The 23,921-nt window shown below is 41.6% G+C and overlaps 1 protein-coding gene across 3 annotated transcripts; it reads right to left on the reverse strand.

Moving 5' to 3' along the window:
• Positions 1-767: 767 nt before the first annotated feature.
• Positions 768-23,418, reverse strand: Utp25 (UTP25 small subunit processome component). Of its 3 annotated transcripts, none has more exons than XM_074048412.1 (12): positions 23,208-23,418; positions 22,340-22,379; positions 21,302-21,548; positions 21,016-21,186; positions 18,501-18,589; positions 16,159-16,569; positions 13,274-13,493; positions 12,002-12,150; positions 10,412-10,594; positions 10,179-10,291; positions 9,089-9,334; positions 768-1,657 (listed from the first exon to the last, which is right to left on the reverse strand). In XM_074048412.1, exons 1-12 carry the CDS (start codon positions 23,312-23,314, stop codon positions 1,414-1,416), a joined length of 2,220 nt encoding a protein of 739 aa, XP_073904513.1. In that variant the 5' UTR covers positions 23,315-23,418; the 3' UTR covers positions 768-1,413. The 3 variants fall into 3 exon arrangements, with proteins under 3 accessions (XP_073904513.1, XP_073904512.1, XP_073904514.1); XM_074048411.1 differs by having other exon boundaries at positions 12,002-12,204; XM_074048413.1 differs by lacking the exon at positions 9,089-9,334 and having other exon boundaries at positions 12,002-12,204.
• Between the last annotated feature and the right edge of the window lie 503 nt (positions 23,419-23,921).

A 23,921-nucleotide genomic window follows, 5' to 3' on the forward strand; every position in this document is an offset into this window, starting at 1 on the left:
CTGCTCCTGTGGAAGGTGCACCAGCCTGAATCTAATCCTAGGAAAACATCGATCTATAAAACACCAGGCCTATAATCTCTAAAAGTGTCAAGGTCAGAAAAGCCAACAAAAAAATTCGGTGCTAGTCCAGAAAAAAGGACCCTGAAGCAGACATGACATTCTGAACTGCATCCTTCTGCTAGCAAGGACATTGTTGGTAGATTTGGCCAAACCTGAATGGAATCCAAGGATTAGGTAGTAAGAAGATATTAAGGGCAATTTTCTAATTTGGATGGCTGTTTTGTAGTTACATAGAACAGCATCCTTCGTCTACAGGAAACACACACTAAAGAATCTGGGGGTGGGACCAGGTGCAGTGGCTTATAGCTATAATCCCACCTATTCAGGAGTCAGAGATAGAGAGGAATGCAGTTTGAGGCCAGCCCAGGCAAACAATCAACAAGACCCCATCACAACAAAATAAGCTATATGTGGTAGCGCATGCCTGTCATCCCAGCTACAGGAGCTATAGGAGAACTATGGTCCTAGACCGGTCCCAGGAAAAAATGCAAGACCCTATCTAAAAAATAACTGAAGCCAAAATGGGAGTACGGGAGTGTGGATTAAGTACCAGAGCACTTGCTTAGCAAATGCAAGGCCCTGAGTTCAAACCCTAGTACCTCCAACAAAAGAATCAGGGTGACAGTCTCCCACACTGGCAGCTTGCTCTCAAATGGCTCAGGTTATCATCTAATTTTCCTATCCATTTAAGAATGTTTCAAAACAAAGATGTTTTAAAAAGTATAATTTCATTTTCATTTTTCAGTCATATGATCAAAATGACTACAGTAATGATAAAAACAGTGGTGTTGAAGATGAATATTTCAACATTGAATTCCAATAAAATGATTTCTTAAAACAGAGTAGAAATTAATGTTATTTTACAACATGATTTTAAAAAAGATCAGTGAGTGAATGTACTATGTGAGGTTCAGTATATACTTAAAGTACAACACTGCTAAGATTTAAGAGAAGTCTGGCTGGGGACAAATAACAGTTTTACAAAATCTGTGCCACCAAAGTAAGTAAAGATGACATCAGCAGCCATGAGTACCCCAGCTCTCACAATAATCTTCCCAGGCAATGGCACGTGCGATGGCCTTGAGGAAGTGTTGTACAAACAGGCAAAGCCTAAAACTTACCAAGTGCCGTAAATAAGATGTGGAATCACAGTAAAAGATTCACAAATACAAGCTTCAATCTGTGAGTTTCTCAGAGTCCTTCTACACGCCTTTGACTTCTGAAAGCGGTGATATATCAAAATTTGGCTTACACTTCATTTTTCAAGGACACATGACTGATATTGCCTGGTGCTCGTTCCTTGTACCATTCCCTTTTCTGCACACCCAATTCCATGTCCTGTCCAACAAATTCTCATTTTTCTCCTGTGATGAAGAGATGGACACTCTTCTTGGACTGTAGCATCTGAGCCGCCCGCTCCACACCAACCACAGCAGCCAATCTCTGGGCGTCGTATTTGGAGTAGAGGACAGTGCAGGTCCATGTGGCTTCCTCTCCTCTGCTGGTGGCTCGCAGCATGTCACAGATCTCACTATAGAAATGAGGGTATGTTGGAAGTTCATAGAATATCAGGTTCCTGATGCCTTTTATTGTATACCTGTCAGAACGGAAAAGAAAGAAGTTAGTCTACCTGAGAAGCAATTCATGGAAAAGCTACCTAAGAGTTTTATAGGGGCATGGTTCACTCCTGTTGCCTCGAGTCACAGGAGGAAAGTTAATGGCACAAACACCAGACAGAGCAAAGGTTATCCTAATTAGAGCTGGAAGGGTTTATTTTTTTTAACTATTTGAATTCCTAATGCTTGGCTTAAAATGATAAAATAAATGTGTTTTGTGAGTCTATTCTGCAGAGGCTCAGGTAAGGTGGGAAAAGACAGCAGACTGGGATTAAAAATCTGTCACCAAAAACTAGGCACTTACAATTCAGTTTTATCCTTATTATAATCAGGCAAAATAGAATGTTCTGTAATAGAGATGTGGTTACACCCATACATAGAAACAAACTGCATGAATCGTAAGCGCACTCCCATTTGTCTTTTCTTGTCACTCTGTAGAAATGGTATTCCACAGCAGATGTCTCAAGTTCATCCATTTGCAAGATCCTGCCTGAGGACCCATGAGGCATCATGAGAAAGCAATTAGCTTCCACAGCTTATGCACTTTCACCTCTTTTCCTGCTGCACAGTGGCAGTGGCACAAGTCAAGGTCAAATGTTCCCTCTGGGACTCCACAACAAAAGATTACATTGATGAGGTTCTGATTTTTCCTGTTAGATTGTCTCATACACTGATGGTGTTACCCTCCCTTGGGAATTTTACTTCATTTACGGAGGTTAACTTTTTCTTGTCTTTATAAATTACAGCTCATCCTGAGCTCTCTGGAAACCCTCCTCTTCCAAACTGTAACTTCAATTCATCAAACGGTTTACCTTTCAACACCACCTTTCCAGAAATAAGGAATTCTAAAGGATAATGAACTTAAACAAGTGATTCTACCTCATTAGTTATCAAAACAAACACTTTTGCTTAGTATGTAGAAAACTGAAGAATACTGCTCCCATAGTGGGCATGGTGGTACACTGTAACCCCTGTAGCCCCAGCAACTAGGGAGGTTGAGGCAGGAGGATCATGAGTTTGAAGCCAGTCTGGGCTATACAGCAAGTTCCTGACCAGCCTGAGTTACATAGGGAGACCCTGTATCAAGAAAACAAAAGAAGAGAATACCATCCCCACATGAACAAAATGCCAGATAGTCTATAAAAATATTCCTTTCCTTGAGCCCAGAAAACTCATTCCAAGAGGTAACCAGGTGAACCGAATTCAAGTTTAATAACTGCTTCTCAACAAGAAAGAGAGGGTATTGATTTGAAGCACTGCCATTTTCTGTGGTGCAAACACCCCCATCCTGGCCAATTCAAAGCTGCCAATGTTGAATGCAGAGAGAAGAGATGTGCACCTGGATCTCCTGAACCATATGAGGTAGCTGCAGAACACTCCTAATCCCTGACTGAAAAGAATAACAAGCTTTTCGGAAGAAAAACAGGACACGTGGAGCACAGGAGAAAGGGTAGCTGTCAAATAAATGGGCAGAAGGAAAAGAGTCACTTTTAGACAAATTCTTAGGGCAGGTGTGGCCTTGTGCAACAGGTCTGGATCCCTGGCTGTTCAGTTCACATCCATTCATGAGCTCTTTCCGGGAGCTTCCACTGGGAGCCTGGGAGAAAGATCAGTGGCAAAGCAGAAGATAACTCATGGTGCAGACATGGAAGCCCACTGCTTCTCAGACTCACATCCGGAGATCCGCAGTGACAGCCTGAAGCCACAGCCTCTACCTCCAGGCAAAGATAACCGCCTGGTAGGAGGAAGTTAGGTAGAAGCAAAAGGTGTCTGCTCCTAAGGGAGGGGCAGTAATCCCCCCAACCTCCCATCTTTCCCCACCACAGGACCTGTCCCATAGAAAAGTAATAGCACCCCCTGTGAAAGAGCAAGAAACATGTTCAGTCCAGGTTCCCGCATGACACAAGCAGAGGTCTGCCACCTCTGGGGGACAAGCTGGATACTGCTCCCTACTAAGGCCCCTCAGATTCAAACAGAGTGTGAGAAAGCCCCACCTGTCAAGTTCAGAATGAACAGGGCCTGCTAAAACTAAAGACAGGAGAGTCACCTGCTGCTGCCTCAGGCCTTGCAAGGAGTGTCAAGCAGGAGTTGTTACCGATGGGGGAAGAGCAAGAGTGTGTGGAGAGAGGCCCCCTCTGACACAGGAGTATAGGGCCTGGTGATAGCTGAGACATCAGGAAACCCAGAAAACCTCTCCAGCACCTCAGACCCAAGCCAAGCCCTCTGCCTGCTGGAGGAATCTGAAATCTGGAGTGGATGGAAAGTCACTATGGTAACCACCAAATCCAGACTGGATTGGTAATCCCTGCTCACACTGGTGGGCCTTACACATGTCAGGTGCACTCGGGCACAAGTATTACCTACCTCAGTCTCTAGGCAATTGAAAATTACAGAACACACAGGAAACAAGACATGAAAACAATGAGGTGTCACTTTAACTATCAAGCCAACTAGCAAGTATGCTGGGCTTTGCAGAAATAGATCAATGGAGTATAAATTATGCCATGTATAAAAATGTGGATGGGAGAAGATGTAAAGAAGCAAGTGACAATATACAAAGTTGTAATTATGTACAGTCTTTGTGCTAGGAAGTTTCCTTTCAAAATCTATCTAAGAAAATAGCTAGGTGAGTATTTCATCAAAGTATTTGTATACAGATGCTCTTGGCAATACTGTCTAGACAGCCATTCCAAGTTGTTCCAATACCAAAATCTGCACATGCTCAAATCTCATTTACATATAGCCTACACAATCCCCCAATACACTTTAAATGACCTCTATATTACTTATAGTAACCACACGATGAAAATGCTATGAAAACAGTTGTTATATTGTTTAGGAAATAATGACATGAAAAAAACTCTATACAAGTTCTGTATGGATACAATTTTTTTTCAGAATATTTACAATATACAGCTGGCTGATCCATGAAGGTAGAACTCATGCGTATGGAAGGCCAAACATAACAGCAAAAATTGAGGTGGAAAGGCTGGCTCATGCCTGTAATTCCAGCTACTTGGGAGGCACACCCACCTCAACCAAGTGATTTCAGTAATTTAACATCATCAAAAATGGGATAAAGTAATATTACAATTCTCCCTCATGGAGAATTCTTAAAAAGTATTTAATATATATCAGTGTCTTCAAACTGATGCACATCGAAATCATTTGGCTTTTTTTCTTGAATACCTACACATGGCTCCTATCACCAGACACTGAGATCTAATTGGTACGGGGTGTGCCCAGGCATCTAGATTTTTAAAAGCTCCTCAAGGGGATCGTAATATATACACCAAAGCTCAGGAATCACTGACCTGATAAGAAACAATTAGAGAAATCCAGACATGGAACGTTCTACAGGAAACTAGACTGGACCCTACAGAAAATGTCAATGTCATGAAAAAGAAAAAAAGCAACAGCATTACTCTGGATCAAGGTTCTTCAACTTTGAAACTATGACAGATAATTCTTTGTTGTGTGGTTGCCCTATGCACCCTGGGGTGTAGCTGCCTCTGTGCCCTCAAATCACTAGAATAACCTCCAGTGTGATAACCCAAAAGGTTTCTAGATATTGTCCTGGTTGAGACTAAGCTAGACTAAAGAAACGAAGGAAATAAGTAACCGAATGCAATGTATGATCTTTAACTGAATCCTAGATTAGGAGAAAACTGCAACATTTGGGGAAAACTAGGAAAACTTGAATACAGACCACATATTAGATGATTCTATTGTAGTAACTAACATCAGTGGTATGATAATGATATGATGGTTACATGAAATAATGTTCATGTTTTTAGGAGATACATGCTGAAATATGCAGGAAGTATGAAGCATCTTGATAACTTTCTTTCTAACTCATTCTTTTTTTTTTTTTTCCTTTCCTTCTCTCCCTCCCATCTTTCCTTCCTCCTTCCTTCCTTTCTTTTTTGGATATGAGATCTAGCTATGCTGGGCAGGCTGGCCTCAAACTCCTGGACTCAAGCAATCCTTCTGCCTCAGCCTCCCAAGTAGCTGGGACTATACGTGTATACCACCACCCCCAGCTTTCAACCTACTTTCAAACAGTTGAGAAAGGAGAGAATAAGAGATGTGAGTGGAGAGAACATAGGCATTCGTAAATGTGCTTCAACACTCACACTGATGAGGTCTGCATGAAAGAGGTCATAAGTTAGTCTTGCAATTTTGAGATGAAATCTTTCCAAAATATAGAGGGAAGGAGGATGTGTGGTAGATATATAGTACTTAAAAACAGATCCACAATATGCAGATATATATACCAAAATATTAACATACTTGAACTTGGTTTTTCTACAATTAGCACATAAAATATTTAAGATAAAGGGAAAAAGGTCAGGTGAGTGACTTGCACCTATCATTCCAGCTACTTGGAAGGATTCCAGCTTTGAGGCCAGACCAGGCAAAAAAAAGTCAGTGATAACCCTATCTCAAAAAATAAGCCAGGCAAGGTGGTGGATGTCTGCAAGCCTAGCTATGTAGGAGGCATAGATAGGAGGATTGTAGATCAAGGCCAGCCTGAGCAAAAAGCAGAAACCTTATCTGAAAAATAACTAAAGCAAAAAAGGGCTGAAGATAAAGCATACCAAAGAGTACATTAGGGCAGTGAGACTGTAGTTGATTAAATTTTCCTTTACTTAACCTAGATTCTCCAAGTTCTCTGCAATAATTGTGCAGTACCCTTATAATCAGGAAAAACAAAATAAAACAAGAAAACCACTAAATGTTATATACAGAGGGAGGGAGGGAGGAAGGAGGAAGGGAGGGAGGGAGGAAGGAGGAAGGGAGAGAGGGAAGGAAGGAGAGAGGGAGGGAAGGAAAAAGGAAGGAAGAAAAGGGAGAAAGAAAAAGTAAGTAAGTGCTGGCACTGGTGGCTCACACCTGTAATCCTAGCTACACAGGAGACAGAGATCAGGAGGATTGTGGCTCCAAGCCAGCCTGGGCAAATAGTTAGTGAGGGCCTATCTCGGAAAAACCCATCACAAAAAAGGGCTGGTGGAGTGGCTCAAGGTGTAGGCCTTGAGTTTAAGCCCCAGTACCACATACAAAAAAAAGTAAGTTCAGGGATGCAGGAGTGCAGTTTCTTCCTATCTTAACCACCTTCTCCTGCACCCCTTCCATCTGCCTTCCTCCTTTGCATATGCTTAGAGTCCAGTGACCTCTACAGACACAGCCTAATTCTGACAGAATCTAAAACTAAGGACACTCCAGACATCTAGGCATCTACTACTATCTTGAAAGAGTGGCTCTTCTGTGGTGTATAAAGACCAAGCCTATTACTTCTAGAGCCTGGGATTCTCACAGAGGGGCAGGGAGTACTCCGAAATGCCACAGCAGCCTTCCCAAGCTCCATGAAACCCACCTCCAGAGTTTCCAACTAGCCCATGGTTAAGAGTCCTTCCTGCTGTGTGTGTATATGGGGTGGGGATGGGGGGGTGAGGGAGGGTTGAACCATTCTGGTGAGGGCAGTCATCACCAAATGCCCACCCAATTCTAAGATGCTCAATGTTTTATTTCCCTAGAAAATTTTTCAACCTGAAGGTCTGCTACTTAGAAAATGAATTCTCATCTTCCTAACACTGCCAATCATCAGAGTATTAAACCTGTGTTTCAGAATTGAATACTATAGTTCAAAATACTTATACTTTAAGAGATAGGGTGCAGCTCAGTGTTACAGCATTCACCTAGCATGTCAAAATACTTCTCACCACCTCAAAATTCTATAGTTGGAAACCTTGGATAATTAACCATAAAGAAGCACATTACTGTACTTTCACCAGCAACATAAGAAACACCAGTGCTGGTGGTGTGGCTCAAATGGCAGAGCACTAGGCCCTGAGTTCAAACCCCAGTCCCATTAAATAAATGAATGAAAGAGAAAAGAAAGGTGCGCTAACTGGATCCAGAGCATAAAGCAAATGGCACAAGCTGGTATCTGTCTTTACAGTGACTTAGAGAGCAACATGGTTTATAATTAAGTAGTGTAAGACACAGGACTGTCCTGTTCTACAAAGAGCTTCTTTAACAACAGGCCTGTTTTTTGAGAGCAGTCCTCAGTTCAGCTCAATTCACAGTTGCTATAGACAATTACCCTGGGATGCTTTCCAATCCATCCACTTCATTTAAAGGGGTTGCTTTTATCTGTCAACCTGATAGAAAGCTAAGGGTTTTCAAGACTAGTGAGTGCAACTCCCCCAAAATACTTGAAAACAACAACTTACTAAAACAAAGCAAGTAATGATGCCAATAAGCAAGCCTTTATTAACTCCCTGTGGGCAAGCAGCCTTGTCTGCCAAGAATGGAGCTGGGGAAGCACAGATTTTGTCAGTTCTCAACTCTCCACTCAGATGAATTGGTTGGCAGAATACCTAAAGAGGTTGGGTCATGCCAGCTCTGCTGTGCCCAAGCAGACTGTTGGGATTCCTCCCTCACATCATGGAAAACAGAACATGTCTGGGGAGCACTACTGTAATATCAGCACCAACAAACAGGCAAGCATGCCTGGGCACATCATCTAAAGTGCCTCAAAGCCCAGACTTCTGGCCTATCTGCTTGGAAGTCTCTGAGACAATGAACCCTCATTAGTAATATGACTGGGGAGTTACAAACTAGTAAACCCAGAAATCAACTTCATGGGATATACTGTGACATCCAGAAGAAAGAATAGAATGCAGTTCCCACCTCTACAGGTAAGGGTTTAAAAAGGTTTTTCTACTCAGCAGCAAAACAATGAGCACCTCAGCTCTGGAACTGCAAAAGGCTACACCAGTAACAAAAAACTAACGTTACATATCTGCTTAGACTTTAAAAAAATAACAAGGCCAATTAACTTATTCTGTCAAAGTCACTTGGTGGGGAATCTAAGCAAACACTGAAACCCTTGTAAACATGTTCTTCCTTTTTTGTCTCCTCCTAACATCATGAGGCCCAGAGTCCTGGTTCTCCACTGAGAGGCAGTCACCACGTACACACCTGCTTAGGAACACTGCCACTTTCTCCATCTCCTCAGCCACATGGCCCTTGATGCTACTATCTATGCTTTAGTGACAGGTCTTTCCCCTGACAAGGTTAACTGAGTTGTCCCTGCTGTGAGCTGTTCAACTTACTGAGGTGTACAACCAGAGCTATACTCTAGGTCTATATGCAAGTATGCTTTGGCTTACATTCTTTCCAACAAAAGTGGAGGAAAACAACCATACAACCAACCAACCCACCCACCCATCCACTGACCAAAAAATTAACTGCATGTTATGAAGAGTCTGGCTAGCCCCAAATCCTCTCGCTCCCACAAGAGCAGCAGAGCAGATGATCTCACAGAACCACAGAGCCTATCATGGGCTCAGAAGCAGGCCATGACTGCATTTTCCCTTAGAGAAGAGGCTGAGCTGGCACTTTACCTTTTATAGAAATGGAAGCGCTCCGTGAGGAGCATAAACTGCTTCTCTCCTTGAAGGAAGAAGTGTCTGGCTCTGGAGACACCAGACTTCTGGGTGTACTCGCAGATGTGTGTGAAGTTCAGTTCCTCCTTCTTGAAGTAATTTCGGAGACGCACAAAGTCAAAGTATGAGGGAACATAGATGAGTGTGTGGGACATGACGGCATCACGGTACTGAGGCAAAATCTTGTTTATGAAAAAGTTAAACCTGATTTCAAAAGACAAAGGACAAAGTTAATCGTTTAGAGTTGAGCCTATCATGTCCACTAACTGTGTGACCCTAGGCAGGTCATAATCATGTTAAGAGATTACCTTCATGTGGGCTGGGGTCCTGGCTCAAGTGGTAGAGCACCTGCCTAGCAAGCATGAGGCCCTGAGTTCAAACCCCAGTACCACAAAAAGAAAAGGAAAAAAGAAAAGAGAGAGACATTACTTACCCCCAAATTAATACTATTTACCTCCTCCCAAAGAGGCTATGTAAGGATAAAACTTGATAAGCACCTGAAGAAATTAAGTGCTAGTACTATTCATTGTTAAAAAAAGAAAAAAATAGGCCTAATGCCATTATATACTAGAGTTATTCTACAAAGTATATACATACCATTCATTCAATCAGTCAACAATCACAGAACATCTACTATATGCCAAGCACCATTAAGCTGTCACAGGATCCTCTAACTACACAATAAGGAACATGGAGGAATTAGTAAAAGAGCCTTGCTCCGAATGACTTAGAATTGAGTTGTCGACATGGAACACTTTGTAGCACAAAGCAGCCTAATGTGATTTACAACTGCCAGTCAAGGAGGAAGGAGCACTGATCTATATACCAACCCTATCACTAACGAGCTGAGACCTAGGCCAACTCACAATTCCTCTCTGTGCTTCAGTTTCCTCCTCTGTCAAATGGCATGTTTGAGTTCAGTTACCTGATCTAATTTGGTAAACAGTAATCAATAAAAGCAACATGGAGTCCAATTCTGAGTTTGGATGCCAAGGTCAAACCTCTCTATGAGGTCTGAGGGGCCCAATAGGGGGTAAGGGTGAGTTACCTGGCATCGATCACTGAAGCTAGGTTTTCAGCTTCCATCCTCTGGAAGACATGTGGGAGCTGCACCAACACGTGGCTGATGGAGCCTGTCATTGGGACATTCCTCACAGCAACCTGCCAGGAGACAATGAGAACTTTAGGAAGCTGCATCCCCTTGTCAAAACCCTATTTTCTCATGACCCAAACAGCAATCAATGCTTCCAGAAGACCCAGAGGAAACAAGGAAGAACCCACCTGGCCTTGTAAATTGATGCAGTACTTGTTGAATACGGAGTTGATCTGGGCATCCTGCAAGGCCCCAAACAACAGTGTCTGGCGATAGTACTTGGACCAATTATTGAGGCTCCACATCCGCACTCGAGAAAAGTCTACTCCATGTGAGTCCAAGGGCAGTAGGTTCACGTGGTTCATCAAATGCTTCAAGCAAAAACAGCACTACCATCAATGTGTATTGTGTATTTGCATTTTGGGCACTGCTAAGCATTTTACAGGTCTATCAGCCCCTTTAACCTCATCCCACATGTATTATCATCTCCCACACTACAGCAGGAAAACCGAGGCTCAGACGGGTGCGTGACTTGCTCATGGTCAGCTGAACAGCCCCAGAAAGATAAGCTGAAACTGGCTACCTCCTGGATCTTTAAAAAAAAAGAACAAAATGGTACCAGTTGGAGTATTCCTTTAAAAGGAACTTCTAAAAATGATACCATCCTGCTCACTCTATGGGCCCCTCAGCCCCAGACTCCAACAAAAAGAGAAATAACATAGAAAACAGCTATTTTCTGATTCTGAAAACACTAATAACCCAGAGTCACTATACCTTCTTTCCTGAAATTATGACGATGACAATCATCAACATGTCTTTTCCATTTTAATTACATTTTCACCTGGTACTATCCACTGAAGGGTCATGCATACTCAACGTGTATTCCTGATTGTATAAATAGGTACTCCCTTTATGTGTCTCAAACATCCTTCAAGCTCTAAGTACAGGGGATATAGTAGAGGTGAATTCCCATCTGCCTTGGGAAAAATAAACCTACAGTTCTGTGATAAGGATATTTCAAAGCAGTTTTTCTTTTCTTTTTTTTGTGGTACTGAGGTTTGAACTCAGGGCCTTCACCTTGAGCCACTCCACAAGCCCTTTCTTGTGCTGGGTTTTTCAAGCTAGGATCTTGTGGAACTATCTGCTTGGGCTGGCTTTGAACTGCGATCCTCCTGATCTCAGTCTCCCGAGTAGCCAGGATTACAGATGTGATCCACGGTGCCTGGCAAAGCAGTTCTTCAATATTAAAATCAACACCACTGTATGTGGAGAGGGAAGAAGAACTATAGCACAAATATAGTAGGAGGACAAAGACTTCCACCTTAAGAAATTTTAGGCAAAGTTTTCCCATCTCCACTGAAGACCAAACAGATGGGAATGAACATAAATCATATAAGAAACTGTTAAAGATGTTCCTGGTGAGAATTTTCATGCACCCATCCATCCACTCATTCTTCCACCAACCCAACACTCCATCCATCCATCCATCTGTCCATCCAAAAAAACCATTAAGAGGAAAAATCTTTTCTGGAAATTTGAAAACACTGACGAGAATTTTTACCACTTGGGAAAGTTTAATCATTGGCTAAGCAATGATTTCTATTTCTGTGGGTAGAGAGAGGACAAAAGATTTTTTCAAAATGGAAAATGTAAAGTATTTCCATTTCTAAACTGAGTTTTTTTCTGGACTTAACCCTTTTAGACTTAAACCACTGACCAAACTTCTTATTTCTCTAAATAAGAATGTTGTCCCTCTGAACGTGAAAGACCAGCATTACCAGGACATGCTCCCAGTTCTGCATCAGGTAAATGTCAGCTTGATCAATGATGAGAAGCTCAATAGAAGACAAAAAGTCAAAATCTCTCTTCTTCTCTCCTTCTCCCCCAATGATAGTCCTCAAGCCCAGAGGGGAGGCAATGAGAATGTCTGAGGAGTAAAAGGGGGCATAGAGCCGAATGCTTCTCTGAAGTATTGCCACTCCTACACAAAACATCAAGTACACATCAGCTCATTAGTCATTACCAATCCAGTACCTTCCAGGCTTTTCAGGCATCCCCCTCTCCCATCCTTCCACATCTCTCTATGCTCTCCTTAGCATATAACTGTGGTCAAAATGCTTTACTAAAAATAATAATAATAATAATCTCTCCCACTCACTTCTCAATCCACTGCTGTCTGTCCTGCTCTCAGGACTCTATTGAAATGACTTGTTAAAGTCCCCACAGCCCTCAGTTACCAAATCAATGGATACTTTTTAGGGCTTCTTCTCAAGAATGCACAAATGTGTATTAAACACATCCCCTCTGAGGTGCTCTTTCTTTTGGCAACAGGAACCATACTTTCACTTCTGTATCTCCAGCTTTTTTTTTTTTTTTTCTGGTGGTACAGGGGTTTGAACTCAGGGCCTCATGCTTGCTAGGCAAGCACTCTACCACTTGGGCCACTCCGCCAGCCCTGTTTTGTATTGGGTTTTTTCGAAATAAGGTCTTGTGAACTTGGCTTCAAACTGCGATCCTCCTGATCTCTGACTCCTGAATAGCTAGGACTACAGGTGTCAGTCACTGGTGCCCAGCTATCTCCAGCCTCTTAACAGTGCCTGGCAGGCTGCAGATACTCAAAAAGTGCCTGTGGATAAGTACATGTGACTAAAGGACATTTTCCCAAGGACTTTATCAAGGTTCAACCAACCAAGTAATGAAAGCTAAATGAGAAACAAGCAAAAACAGAAAAACTGTGTGGGAGCCAATAAAAGAAGAGGAGATAATCCAGGCATTCTACATGGTAAGACAGGATGGAATCCCACCCTTAGGCACAGACATACTTCCAGCTTCCCTGAGAATCCCTGTAGCACCTGACTATGTGCTACAAACTTTGGGCATGCTAAATCATTTCTGTGATAAATGCACACAGCCTTGGAGACTCTCTCTACCCCATCAGCCAAGACAAACAAGACACAAATGCACACTGCGAGAATGACAATTTCCAGGCTTGTACCCTCCAGCTGCATCACAGGTCCCACTGTATCTCAATTCCAACATGGAGGAATTACCTATCCTAAAGTGATCATCAATGTTGCCCACAAACACGGCTTCATAATCCTCAGGCCTCTTCAGGTTCGGTGGTCTTTCATCAGGATCTGATCCATATTCTCCTTGAAACCTCTTTTTGTTGCTTACAATGATTTTCTTCTTGCTGTCACCCTCGAGGAGGCTGATGAAAAGCTGTATCACCCGTAAGGCAGCTTCCCGGAATGGTACCACTATCAGTACCTGAAGAGGAGACAATGAAAGCCTTGGTGTGGGCAAGGAGAGGAACAATAGCACCAGATGAACCTGGTGAGGAAGCAGAGCTCAAAAGCCCTATGCATAGCAGTGGTCCTTAGCCAGAGACCATGTTTATGTTACTACTTTTGCAGAGGGCCTGGTTCAGTATTAGAAACTGAGCAATTCTCATCTATAGCACCATGTACTGTGAACACTGGTTCCAGGACTCGACCAGACACAATTCTCAAGCAAAATTTGGAATATCTTTTAGCATAAGGCAACAGGTAAGTTCACCAGAAAAACTTTAAAGACATAAAAGAAGAAGGTCTTTGAGGGCAAGGAGTGTTACTTCCTCAACATTTAGTACAGTATTTTTAGCCATAAGATCTACTCAATACACGCTGAACAAAAAATTAGAATAAGTAAAGAAACAAAGAAGGCAAGAAAAAGGATTAACACCATTAAGACCATTCCCTACACCATTTTTCAAACTGTAATAGAGCATTTCTATTACATAATAAATACCATAACTCAATGGAAAAAACAGGACTCAGTTTTCCAAGTTTTTAAAAAGTACTTTAAGTGTTGGGTGCTGATAGCCCATGCCTATAATATTAGCTACTTGTGAGGCTGAGATTGGGAGGATCACTTTTTGGGGCCAGTCTGGGCAAACAGTTCAAAAGACCCAGCTCCAAAATGACCAGAACAAAATGGACTAAAGGTGTGGCTGAAGTGGCAGACCATGTAATTTTTACAAGTGTGAAGGAAGCCCTGAGTTCAAACTCTAGTCCCACCAAAAAAGAAAAAAAGCTTAAAGTTACTGTTGAGAGCAAAAACATAAAATGCTTAGTAAATGATTAATTTCTAACTACACTTTTGTAAACAACATAATCAATGGTCATAATTCCAGGCAAATCATGTAATTCACCAAACTATAAATAAGCTGCATGAGTACTCTGCCTCTTATTCTTCTATGTAATGCTAAAGGGAGAGAGATAACCTTATAATTCTGACACTTGACACTTCAAAGCAGCTACCAAGAAAAGCAACTAGCTTAGCCAAAGGAGTGAGTGACTGGTACAGTACAGGCCTGGGGGACCAAGATGTAAGAGGCCAGATTACTGTCCCAGTTGTGACACTAAACAAGGGTCTGGGTCTTGGCTTCCCCAGCTAGTGATTGGAGGCTTGACTAAGAAGTCTCTAAGAGCCATATCAGTATTGAAATCCTAGAATCCTATTAAGCTCAATGAGAAAAATCTAGAAAGATGAGAGTTCAACAATGTGGAGAGATATAGGCAAAGGGGGCAGAAGGGTCAAGGCCTAGCTCTGTAAGATCATGAACAGTGTGGACAGAATTAAGAGAAATGTATTTCCTTTTCTATTAAAGCCTCAAACCCACTAGAGCTTAGACTTAAGAAGACAAGTAAATGTCATCATTAAGCAGCAATAACTTTACAATGACAAATAGGGATTTTTTTTTTTCAAAATTTACTTATGTATGTGGCTTAGTGAAAAGAATCCTTGACTCTAGTTCCATCTCTGCTACTCTTTCCCTGGTTCTCTTTAGCAGTGCTTTCTATGAATCTGGGTCTCCATCCACAGCTATGATACATAGAGATTGGACAAAAAGTTCTACCAAATCAGGCTCAGGAGGACAAAAGTCACATGTTTTTCCTCGTATGTGGAAGCTAGACCTCAAAGATAAATGCATACACATATGCATGTATAGTCTTACATACATAAATCTCTTTCTTCTCTCTCTCATATGTGTGTGTGTGTGTGTGTGTGTGTGTGTATACATGATTAATACTGGGTCTGTCTGAGGGAACTGTGGGAGGCAAAAGGAGAAAAGAGAATGACAGAGAAAGAATGATGCTGAAATACATTGCATCTGTATAAGAAGAGGATATAAGGAAATGCAATGAAAGCTGTTTAATAATAAGGAATCAGGACAACAAAGAAAGAATAAGTAACAGAGAGGGGAGGGTTAATCTCTGTTACAAAGTAAAGTATAATATATCCATGTGTGAAATACCAAAGTGAAACCCCTTTGAACAATCAATATATACTTAAGAAAATGAAAATCAGTAAGGTAAAAAAGTCCTGTCCAGGGGAAGATACCAGTGGGAGTGGGGAGGATAAAAGGAGAGGGTGAAGAAGAGAGAACACGGTTGATTTACTTTATATACATACATGAAAACAGCAATGAAACCTGTTGAAATTGTTCTAAAAAAGCGGGGAGGGAGAGGAAGAAGACTGATGGAGGACGTGAATCTAATTACTGCAAGCACAGATGTAAATGTCATGAATCTCCTATACAACTAAATTACGCTAATAAAAAGGAGTTTTAGAAAAGTTACATCAAGCTCTAACAATCTCAAGAAAGAAATTTACAATGGGTTGTTATTTATGTATGTTTGGGGTTTATCTTTAAGGAGAGTATTCTGAAATATCATTTTTACATTTTCCATTCTCATAAATGGTCCCATGAGCTGTGGGCAGCACTTCCCTGATACCACCTCACCCACTCAATGTGCTCACTTTTAGGTTCAACCATTATTGCAATCAATTATTAGCTAAGTGCCTGCACTCAAGTATCAGCTAAGTGCCAGGCACCTATATGATATGCTTCACAGACTCCTTGAGGGCAAAGATTTCTGCTGCCACTCACCTTGGGCCTTGTTAGCCCTTGGTCCCTGAAGTCATCATCGTTGCCCACCCCAAGTTTCTGGCTTCGGCGTCTGCTATTGTTGCCTAGCACCTGGGCATTGGCTTTGAGGACATGATTAATCACATGCAAGCAATATACGTGGCGGATCTCTTCCCCATTCTTCAGGGCAGTCCTTTCTGGGTAGAACAGATCTTGGTAAGAATTCATAATTAAGAAGAGCTCTTTCTGGAGTGGAGTGAAGAAACTACTTGATTTTGGGGGACCAGAGAGGAACTGGCTATTGGTCTTGGTCCAAGTAGATGCCAGAGGCTTCTGGAGATGAAGCGAGTTTAAGTCAATATCCTTTGGAGGTTTAAATGTTTCCAACTTCTGAAATTTGGAGGAAAAGACAAGCTGGCCCAGGATGGGCCACTAGGAAAGACAGATAAAGAGCTAGGTTAGAAATGAATTAACAACACCCAACATCTATACAGTACTTTATAATTTACCAAGAGCTTTCATGATTTATACATCATCTCCTTTAATCCAACACAACCTCAGGATAGACAGTGTAGAAAATACTAAGCTCAAGCAGAGGTGGTAGAATCCAGACAAAGTTTGCACAGGAGGTACAGGACTTAAAGAGCCCAGGGCTTCTGACTTCAAATCTGAGCTCTTCTCACTGTTCTGTAGAACACATTCTGGAAACAGTTCAAATTCACTGTAGAAAAAGGGGCTTTGCGGTCAAATATCTTTGGTAAATATCACAAAACCTAATCATCCATATTTAGCCCAGAGACTTTCAAATTTGTTTGGGAATGAAACAAGTTTCTTTTTAATTTTTCTTTTCTTATTTTTGAGATAACTATTAGAATCTTCAGAATATCATGTTGTGGGAGATGAGTTTGAGAATTTTTTTTTCATTGTAACAGAACTGCTGACCTCAACAATAGAAAAAGAAATGGATACTGATAGCTGAACAACCTGGATGAACCTTTGAGGGACTTACAGAGTGAAACAGCCAATCACAAAAAGTTACATACTGTATGGTTCCAATGAGTTAACATTTTTGCAATGATAAATTATAGAAATGAAGACTAGATTAGTAAATCAGCAGGGGTGAGGAAGGGGAAGGAGTGCAGAGGGAGGTCGACATGGTTACAAAAAGGAACCAAGAATCCATTTGATGCTGGAAATGTTCTGCATCTTGCCAGTGGTGGTAGATAAAGGATCCTACACGCAGATGAATAGGTGCAAACTCAGAGAAATCTGGGGCTGAAGATGTTTCATGGTGATAGAGTATTTGCCTGACTACCAAAAACAACAACAACCAAAAAAAAAAAAGAGAGAGAGAGAAATCTGAATAATACATGATGTAGATGACACCTGTAGTTCTGGTACATGTCACCACTTGGGGGAACTGGGCAAAGGGTACAAGAGATGTCTCTGTATGACTTCTTACATCTGCATGTGCATCTGTTATTATTACCTCAACAAAAATTCCAATCAAAAGAGGATGACTATTATGGAACATATCAATGATAAAAACAAAGAAGCAAAACTGTCCAATATCTAAACAATTTAGTTGTGAACCTATGTAAGATATTTCAAATAAATGAACAATGCTGGTACAGGTTGAGCATTCCCAACCCCCAAATCTGAAATGCTCCAAAATCTAAAACTTTTATTAATTTTGGCCAGGCATGGTAGTGCGTGCCTGTAACCTCAGCACTCAGGAGGATGAGGCAGAAAGACCAAGTTGGGCCAGCCTGGGCTACATGCTGAGACACTGTATCAAAAAAGAAAAATTCATATTTTGGAGCATTCTTGATCTCAGCTTTTCAGCCTAAGGATGCACAACTGGTAATATCTATATAAATATTACAAAATCTGAAAAACTTCAAAATCTGAAATACTTCTCATACCAAACACTTCAGTAAAGATATACTCAGCCAAACACTATCAGTCAGTGAACAAAATTACTTTATTTCTGAGCATTCTGACAGAGCACTACTAGCTCTGTCTAACAGATGAGAATCATGAAGAGCAAACAGGCAGATTAACTTGCTGTAGATCATGTGATAACCCCTTACAGACACTGGACTATATCCTGGTGCACCTATCTCCAAAGTCACCCTCTGCCACCACTCTTACTACATAGTAAACACACTCCAGCCTCCACAGATCTTTTCTAGCTACTCCTGTGCCCCACCAGGCTCTTTTAGCCTTCCTGTGTCCCACAACCCTATCAAACCAGCTACTGCTGGGGTGTACTATACATTCCTGGAGAGCTCCAAACTCAAGACCACTGCTTCACTTAGAGCTCTCTCTATTTTTGACTGTGATGACCAAGCAATACTTACTTTTAGCTGGTGTGTATTTTTGGGATTGGTGGAAACAGCTTGAATTTCTTTTTCTTTTAGTTCTTTGTTCACGTGTTGCAGAAATGGATCTAATTCAGAATAAAGAATGTCAGCACACTTAGCATAACTGGTAGGGGATCTGGTCTTCCTCTATGTATGACATGCTGATCTTCACAGTGTCAACTCATTCTTCTTTCATTCATTCTTCCCATCTTCTAGTCCAGTACAAACCTTAACGTTTCTGGCAGGTTCTTCTTCCTAAAGGACTTCTCTAATCACATTAGTTCCCAGCTCAAAAACCTTAAAACAAACTTCTCAGCCTGAAATTCAGGGCATTATCAGCTGTGCTTTCAACTTCTCTCTTTAGTAATTTCTGAATTACATGGCCCTCATATTCTTCTGACTATGCCTTTCCTTTACCTCAATTTTGAGCAACCAAATAGTTATCAGTGTAATGTTACCCTCTGTGATAAGTGTTTCCCAGGGGCTACTGTGTCAAGCAGTGTTGGTTCAATTAAGAGGCTGTCACAGGCGCCTAGGACAGTTATTATTCTCTCCTCTTAAGTCTCCTACCTGGCCTCACCCACATCCCAACACATATATGGGCATGTCTTATCTAGTAGATGGTAAGATTCCTGAGAGCAGGTTCCATTTCTAATCAGAAATATATCGTGCACTGTAATACATATAGAAATTCTCAACACTCAACTGTTGAGCAAATGAGCCAATGATAGCACTTGCACTCTGGGTACTCACCCGTGCTTCTGCGCTGGCCACCCAACCCTTCTCTACCAGTCCCACTCATTAAGAAACAAAGCAAAGACAGTCAGGTGTGGTGACTCACACCTGTAATTTCAGCTAATAGGATGGTGGAAATCAGGAGGATAACAGTTCAAGGCCAGCCCAAGCAAAAAATTAGCAAGACACCATCTCAACAAAACAAGCTGGGTGGGCATGGTGGTGTGTGTCTGTCATTCCACCTACACAGAAAGCTTAAGTAGAAGGAATACAGTTCAGGCCAGCCTGAGTAGAAAAAGCGAGAATCTACCTGAAAAATAATTAAAGCAAAAGGGTGGTGAGGTTCAAGTGGTATAGTATCTGCCTAGAAAGTACAAGGCCCTAAGTTCAAATCCCAGTACCTTAAAAATAAATAAACAAACAAACAAATAAATAAATAACACAGCAGGCTGGGTGCTCGTGGCTCATGCCTATAATCCTAGCTACTTGGGAGGGAGATATCAGGAGGATCGAGGTTCGAAGCCAGCCTGGGCAAATAGTTTGCAAGACCCTATTTGAAAATACCCATCACAAAAAGGGCTGACGGAGTGGCTCAGGGTGTAGGCCTTCAGTTCAAGTCCCAGTACCGCAAAAAAAAAAACAAAAACAAAAACAAACAACAACAACAAAAAAAACCCCCAGCAAATTTAAAGACTAATTGAAGGATGAAAATGGTAAAACTTCAAATAAAATGTTCTTCATCACTAGGCGCTGGTGGCTCACACCTGCAATCCTAGCTACTAAAGAGGCAGAGATCAGGAGGATCGTGGTTCGAAGCCAGCCCATGAAAATAGTTTGCAAGACCCTATCTCGAGGAAACTCTTTAGAAAAATAAGGCTGGTAGAGTGGTTCAAGGTGAAGGCCCTGTGTTCAAGCCCCAGTATTGCAAAAAAAAAAAAAAGTTCCTCATCTAAACACGTAAGAGTGAACAATACAAACACAATGTAAGAATTCTAAGTACTAATATATCTGTACAGGCAAAATACACAGGGAGATTTTAGGATAGTCAAGCTTCCTAATGTTCTGATGGTTCAGAATGAGGTTTGTGCTGAAATTCTATAAAGCCTACCTGCTACATCTCATGCATAAGAGCCAACAGAACTAAAAGAGACAAATGAGGAGTAAAATTTCAGCCTCATTAATGATAAGGCTGGACTGAGGAAGGGTACTGGGAGCAGGGAAGTCTCAGGACACAGAACATTACTAACTCAACTCGCCCACCCAGAACCAGGCTGAGAAAGGACCTGAGCTGGCAGAGAACACAGACTGGCATTGTTCAACTGACTTCCATTTGGTCACAGGCACAGAGAACACACTGAGGGAGTCAGGGAAGTTTCTGGTCCTTTGGAGGTCTCACAAATCTGAAAAATTTTTCCTCCAATGAGGAAGAACAAGGGGTAGCAAGAAAACCAGGAAGTATTTTCTCCTTGTTTTCTTCCTGTCCTGCTTAGGGAGAAATTCAGAGGTCTTCTCTAAAACCCAATTCTAGAAATGTGAGGCCTGGAGAACTGGCCTTCCCACTATCATTTCTGTTATTTGTTTTCCTAATCACCTCCTTTCCTAAACACAGAATGAAAACAGAAAAACAAAATGTTTAAGAAATATTCTTCTCCAGCTCTATTACCTAGCCAGTAAACTGTTTTTATTGTTTGTTTCAGTAATAGAAGACTACACACACATTAGTGCATAAATACACTAAGCACCTGGTGAATTCACACCATACACGCTGTGCTCTAACCTTGTAATGCTTTCAGAGAACAGTTGTCTACACTTTGCTCTTCAAGAAAATTGGTCTCCAGGCTGAACAGCGATTCATGTTTTGCATCTGTGAATTCCTCTGGGGATCTGTTTGATGTACCAGGTGGCTCTTCCCCATCTTTTCCCTCACGGTCAGAAGATAAGGCCACAGCTGTAATTTTGAGAAACATTTTGTGTTATATTTCTATTGACAAGTGAAACCAAATTACATTATTATATGATTATATGATCCTGGCAAAGATGATAAGCCAGTGCCAAACACTTACTATCCTGTATCTCAACAGCCTCAGCTCCTGCTTCTTCTTCTACACTCACATCACCACTACCATCTTCATTCATTTCTGTATCATCTACAATACTCTCTTCTTCATCTTTTTCCTCCTCCTCTTCCTCCTCTTCATCATCTTCTTCAGAAGCATTCTTCAATGTAGCAAGTAGTCTGTGGTATCCAGAAACTTGTTCTGGTTCACTGTCTGATTCACTTTCAGAATTTGAAGTATCTGAACTCTCGGACTTAAAGGAAAATGGGAATTTTTAAAAACAAAAACTGTATGTTTCTCCTACTAACCTAAGACTATTGTCAAGACAAAAGGTTCAGACTTTCCTAAATACAAAGAAACTTTTTGGCAATTATTGTGCAGTCTCACGATTCAACCAAGCCCAACACCACATTTACTTAAAACAGTTAATCAAAAAATGATTCTGGAAGCTCTTATGTTCTCTAAATGATAATGCCCCACATGAGAAGAAAAGTGACTTTTAAAACATAGAACTTTAGGTTCAAATGAAATTTAACATATGTCCCAGACATTAAGCTACATGTTTAAAGGAGCAAAAGGAAAATTACAAAACGACAAAAGAAAGTAGTTTGAGTTTGTTGTAATATGGATATGACCTTTGTTCATTTTGTGTTCTATTTGATTTCTTTTTCGATAAGAGGGAAAAAGAAGAGATACTTCCCCTTAGGATGCACTAAGAGTCATCTGGCAAACCTCTTCAACAAAGCGTAACAGATTAGTATCTCTGGACAGTTTTGATCTCTGGCTTACTACAATGTAATTTTATAGACACCTGCATTTAAAGCTAGGCAATATTACTAAAATAACAACTTACATTTGAAAACAGAAAAGTGTAGAAATGTATTCAGCTTTTGATTTTATAAACACTCTTTTTTTTTTTATTCATATGTGCATACAAGGCTTGGTTCATTTCTCCCCCCTGCCCCCACCCCCTCCCTTACCACCCATTATAAACACTCTTAAAGGTAACAATCCAACTATTATAAAGAAGGTATAAAGCATTACCAGTTGACAAATCTGTGGTTTTGCTTCCTTTCTGGAAACCCTGAAAAGAAACAGGTAATGTTAAACTCTAACTACCAGTTTGTAATAATTAGGAAAATGTCTAATGATACAACTTTAAATTAAAAAAGGCAGAATATACCCTTATAAGTAAATTATAACTATAGCCATGTAAAAGCTATGTGCTTGGACAAAAATTACAAGAATATGATGAATCAGTAACTGGCAATGGGTTTAATATATGACAAAAACGAGTCACACAGTAACTGGCTTTGTCATTCAACAAGATACAAATGAAGGCCTCTAGGTTCACCTCTTATTGGCTAATCTTTGTTGTTGTTTTGTGTTTTTGAAACAGGGTCTCACTATGTAGCCAGGACTGGCCTTGAACGCACGATCCTCCTGCCTCAGCCTCACAAGCGCTGGGATTACAGCAGCCAAAGTGAGGGATACTAAGATCACAACTGATTCTGGACATTTCCAGAGGAATCCACATCTGCTTCCTTATGGAATTTGCATGCACGAGTGATGTCGAAGATCCCAATCAATTACTTAAGACACATAAAATGAAACCAACTTAGATCTCTGGCCACAAAAAGCCCGACCATGCATAATACAATGGATGGCACGTCTAGCCTGAAGTTTCAGGGTCAAGAAAATGTACATATCGACCCGTGAAGAACCCCGTCTCCTGGCGAGGGGCCCCAGAATCATCCCCAGCCCGGCATCCGTGGGGCCCGATTCCAAGCCCGGGAGGTGGGAAGCGTGAGCACAAGCCAGAGCAGCCCTTCCTTATCCAAATCCGGGAAAACGCCGGCTCCGGCCCGGAACCGACGCTGGCGGCGCCGGCCCCAACCAAGCCCCTCCGGACCTGTCATAGAAGGGATGCTCCTCGCCAAAATCCCGGAGATGCTTCTTCTGCTTTTTAGTCAGGGAACTGAGCAGCTGGCTCTGGCTCCTGCTCCTGCGTTTGCCCATGGTGAAGACGTCAAGTTCGCCCACCTTCAGTCAAGTTCTTCACCAGGAAGTTAGCAAGTCAACACACACGCGTGGGCTGATGACGACTCTTTACGGCAGAAACGGAGTGCCGTAAAGCACCGCCGCTTTGCGTCGCGCTTGTACGACAGGCGTCAGAATATCCGGGTCCGATTCTGCCCGCTGCGGAGGCTCTTTGGAACCATGTGTGGGTTTGCACGTGCGTTCTCTGAGCCCTACAACTCTGGCTGTGCAGTTCCCCAGCGTAGGGACAGGGCTAGGAATCTGCTTTGTGCTTCTCTACTGGTTGTGGGAATCAGCCTTGTAAATATGTAGTAGTAGAAATGACTTTATGTTGTACTATACTAAAAATATCTAGCAGCATTTAAGGGTGCCTGCACATCTCACTTCGACCTCACAAATGGGATACAGACAGGACTTGTTAAAAAGCTGGATGTGCCACATGAAAAAGCTGATGCTTAGAAAGGCCACAAACTCGCAAGAGAGGAGATGGAAACCTAAACTTGTCTAAATGAGAACACAGGCTCTTTTCCACTAGGGTCTTGTACCTGCTTGTGTTATATCTAGAATGGGGCCGCCAGGCTAAGAG

Source organism: Castor canadensis, chromosome 11 (assembly GCF_047511655.1).
Source record: "Castor canadensis chromosome 11, mCasCan1.hap1v2, whole genome shotgun sequence".
Taxonomy (NCBI): domain Eukaryota; kingdom Metazoa; phylum Chordata; class Mammalia; order Rodentia; family Castoridae; genus Castor; species Castor canadensis.

What these genes read in the sequence shown, in the direction of transcription:
- Utp25 (XM_074048411.1), bottom strand. Translation starts at nt 23,314, where the DNA reads ATGGGCAAACGCAGGAGCAGGAGCCAGAGCCAGCTGCTCAGTTCCCTG. An exon ending in GAGCATCCCTTCTATGACAG is followed by an intron (nt 22,380 to 23,207) that starts GTCCGGAGGGGC and finishes GTTTCTTTTCAG; the next exon opens with GGTTTCCAGAAAGGAAGCAA. An exon ending in AGAACTGGGAGCATGTCCTG is followed by an intron (nt 10,595 to 12,001) that starts GTAATGCTGGTC and finishes TTTTGCTTGAAG; the next exon opens with CATTTGATGAACCACGTGAA.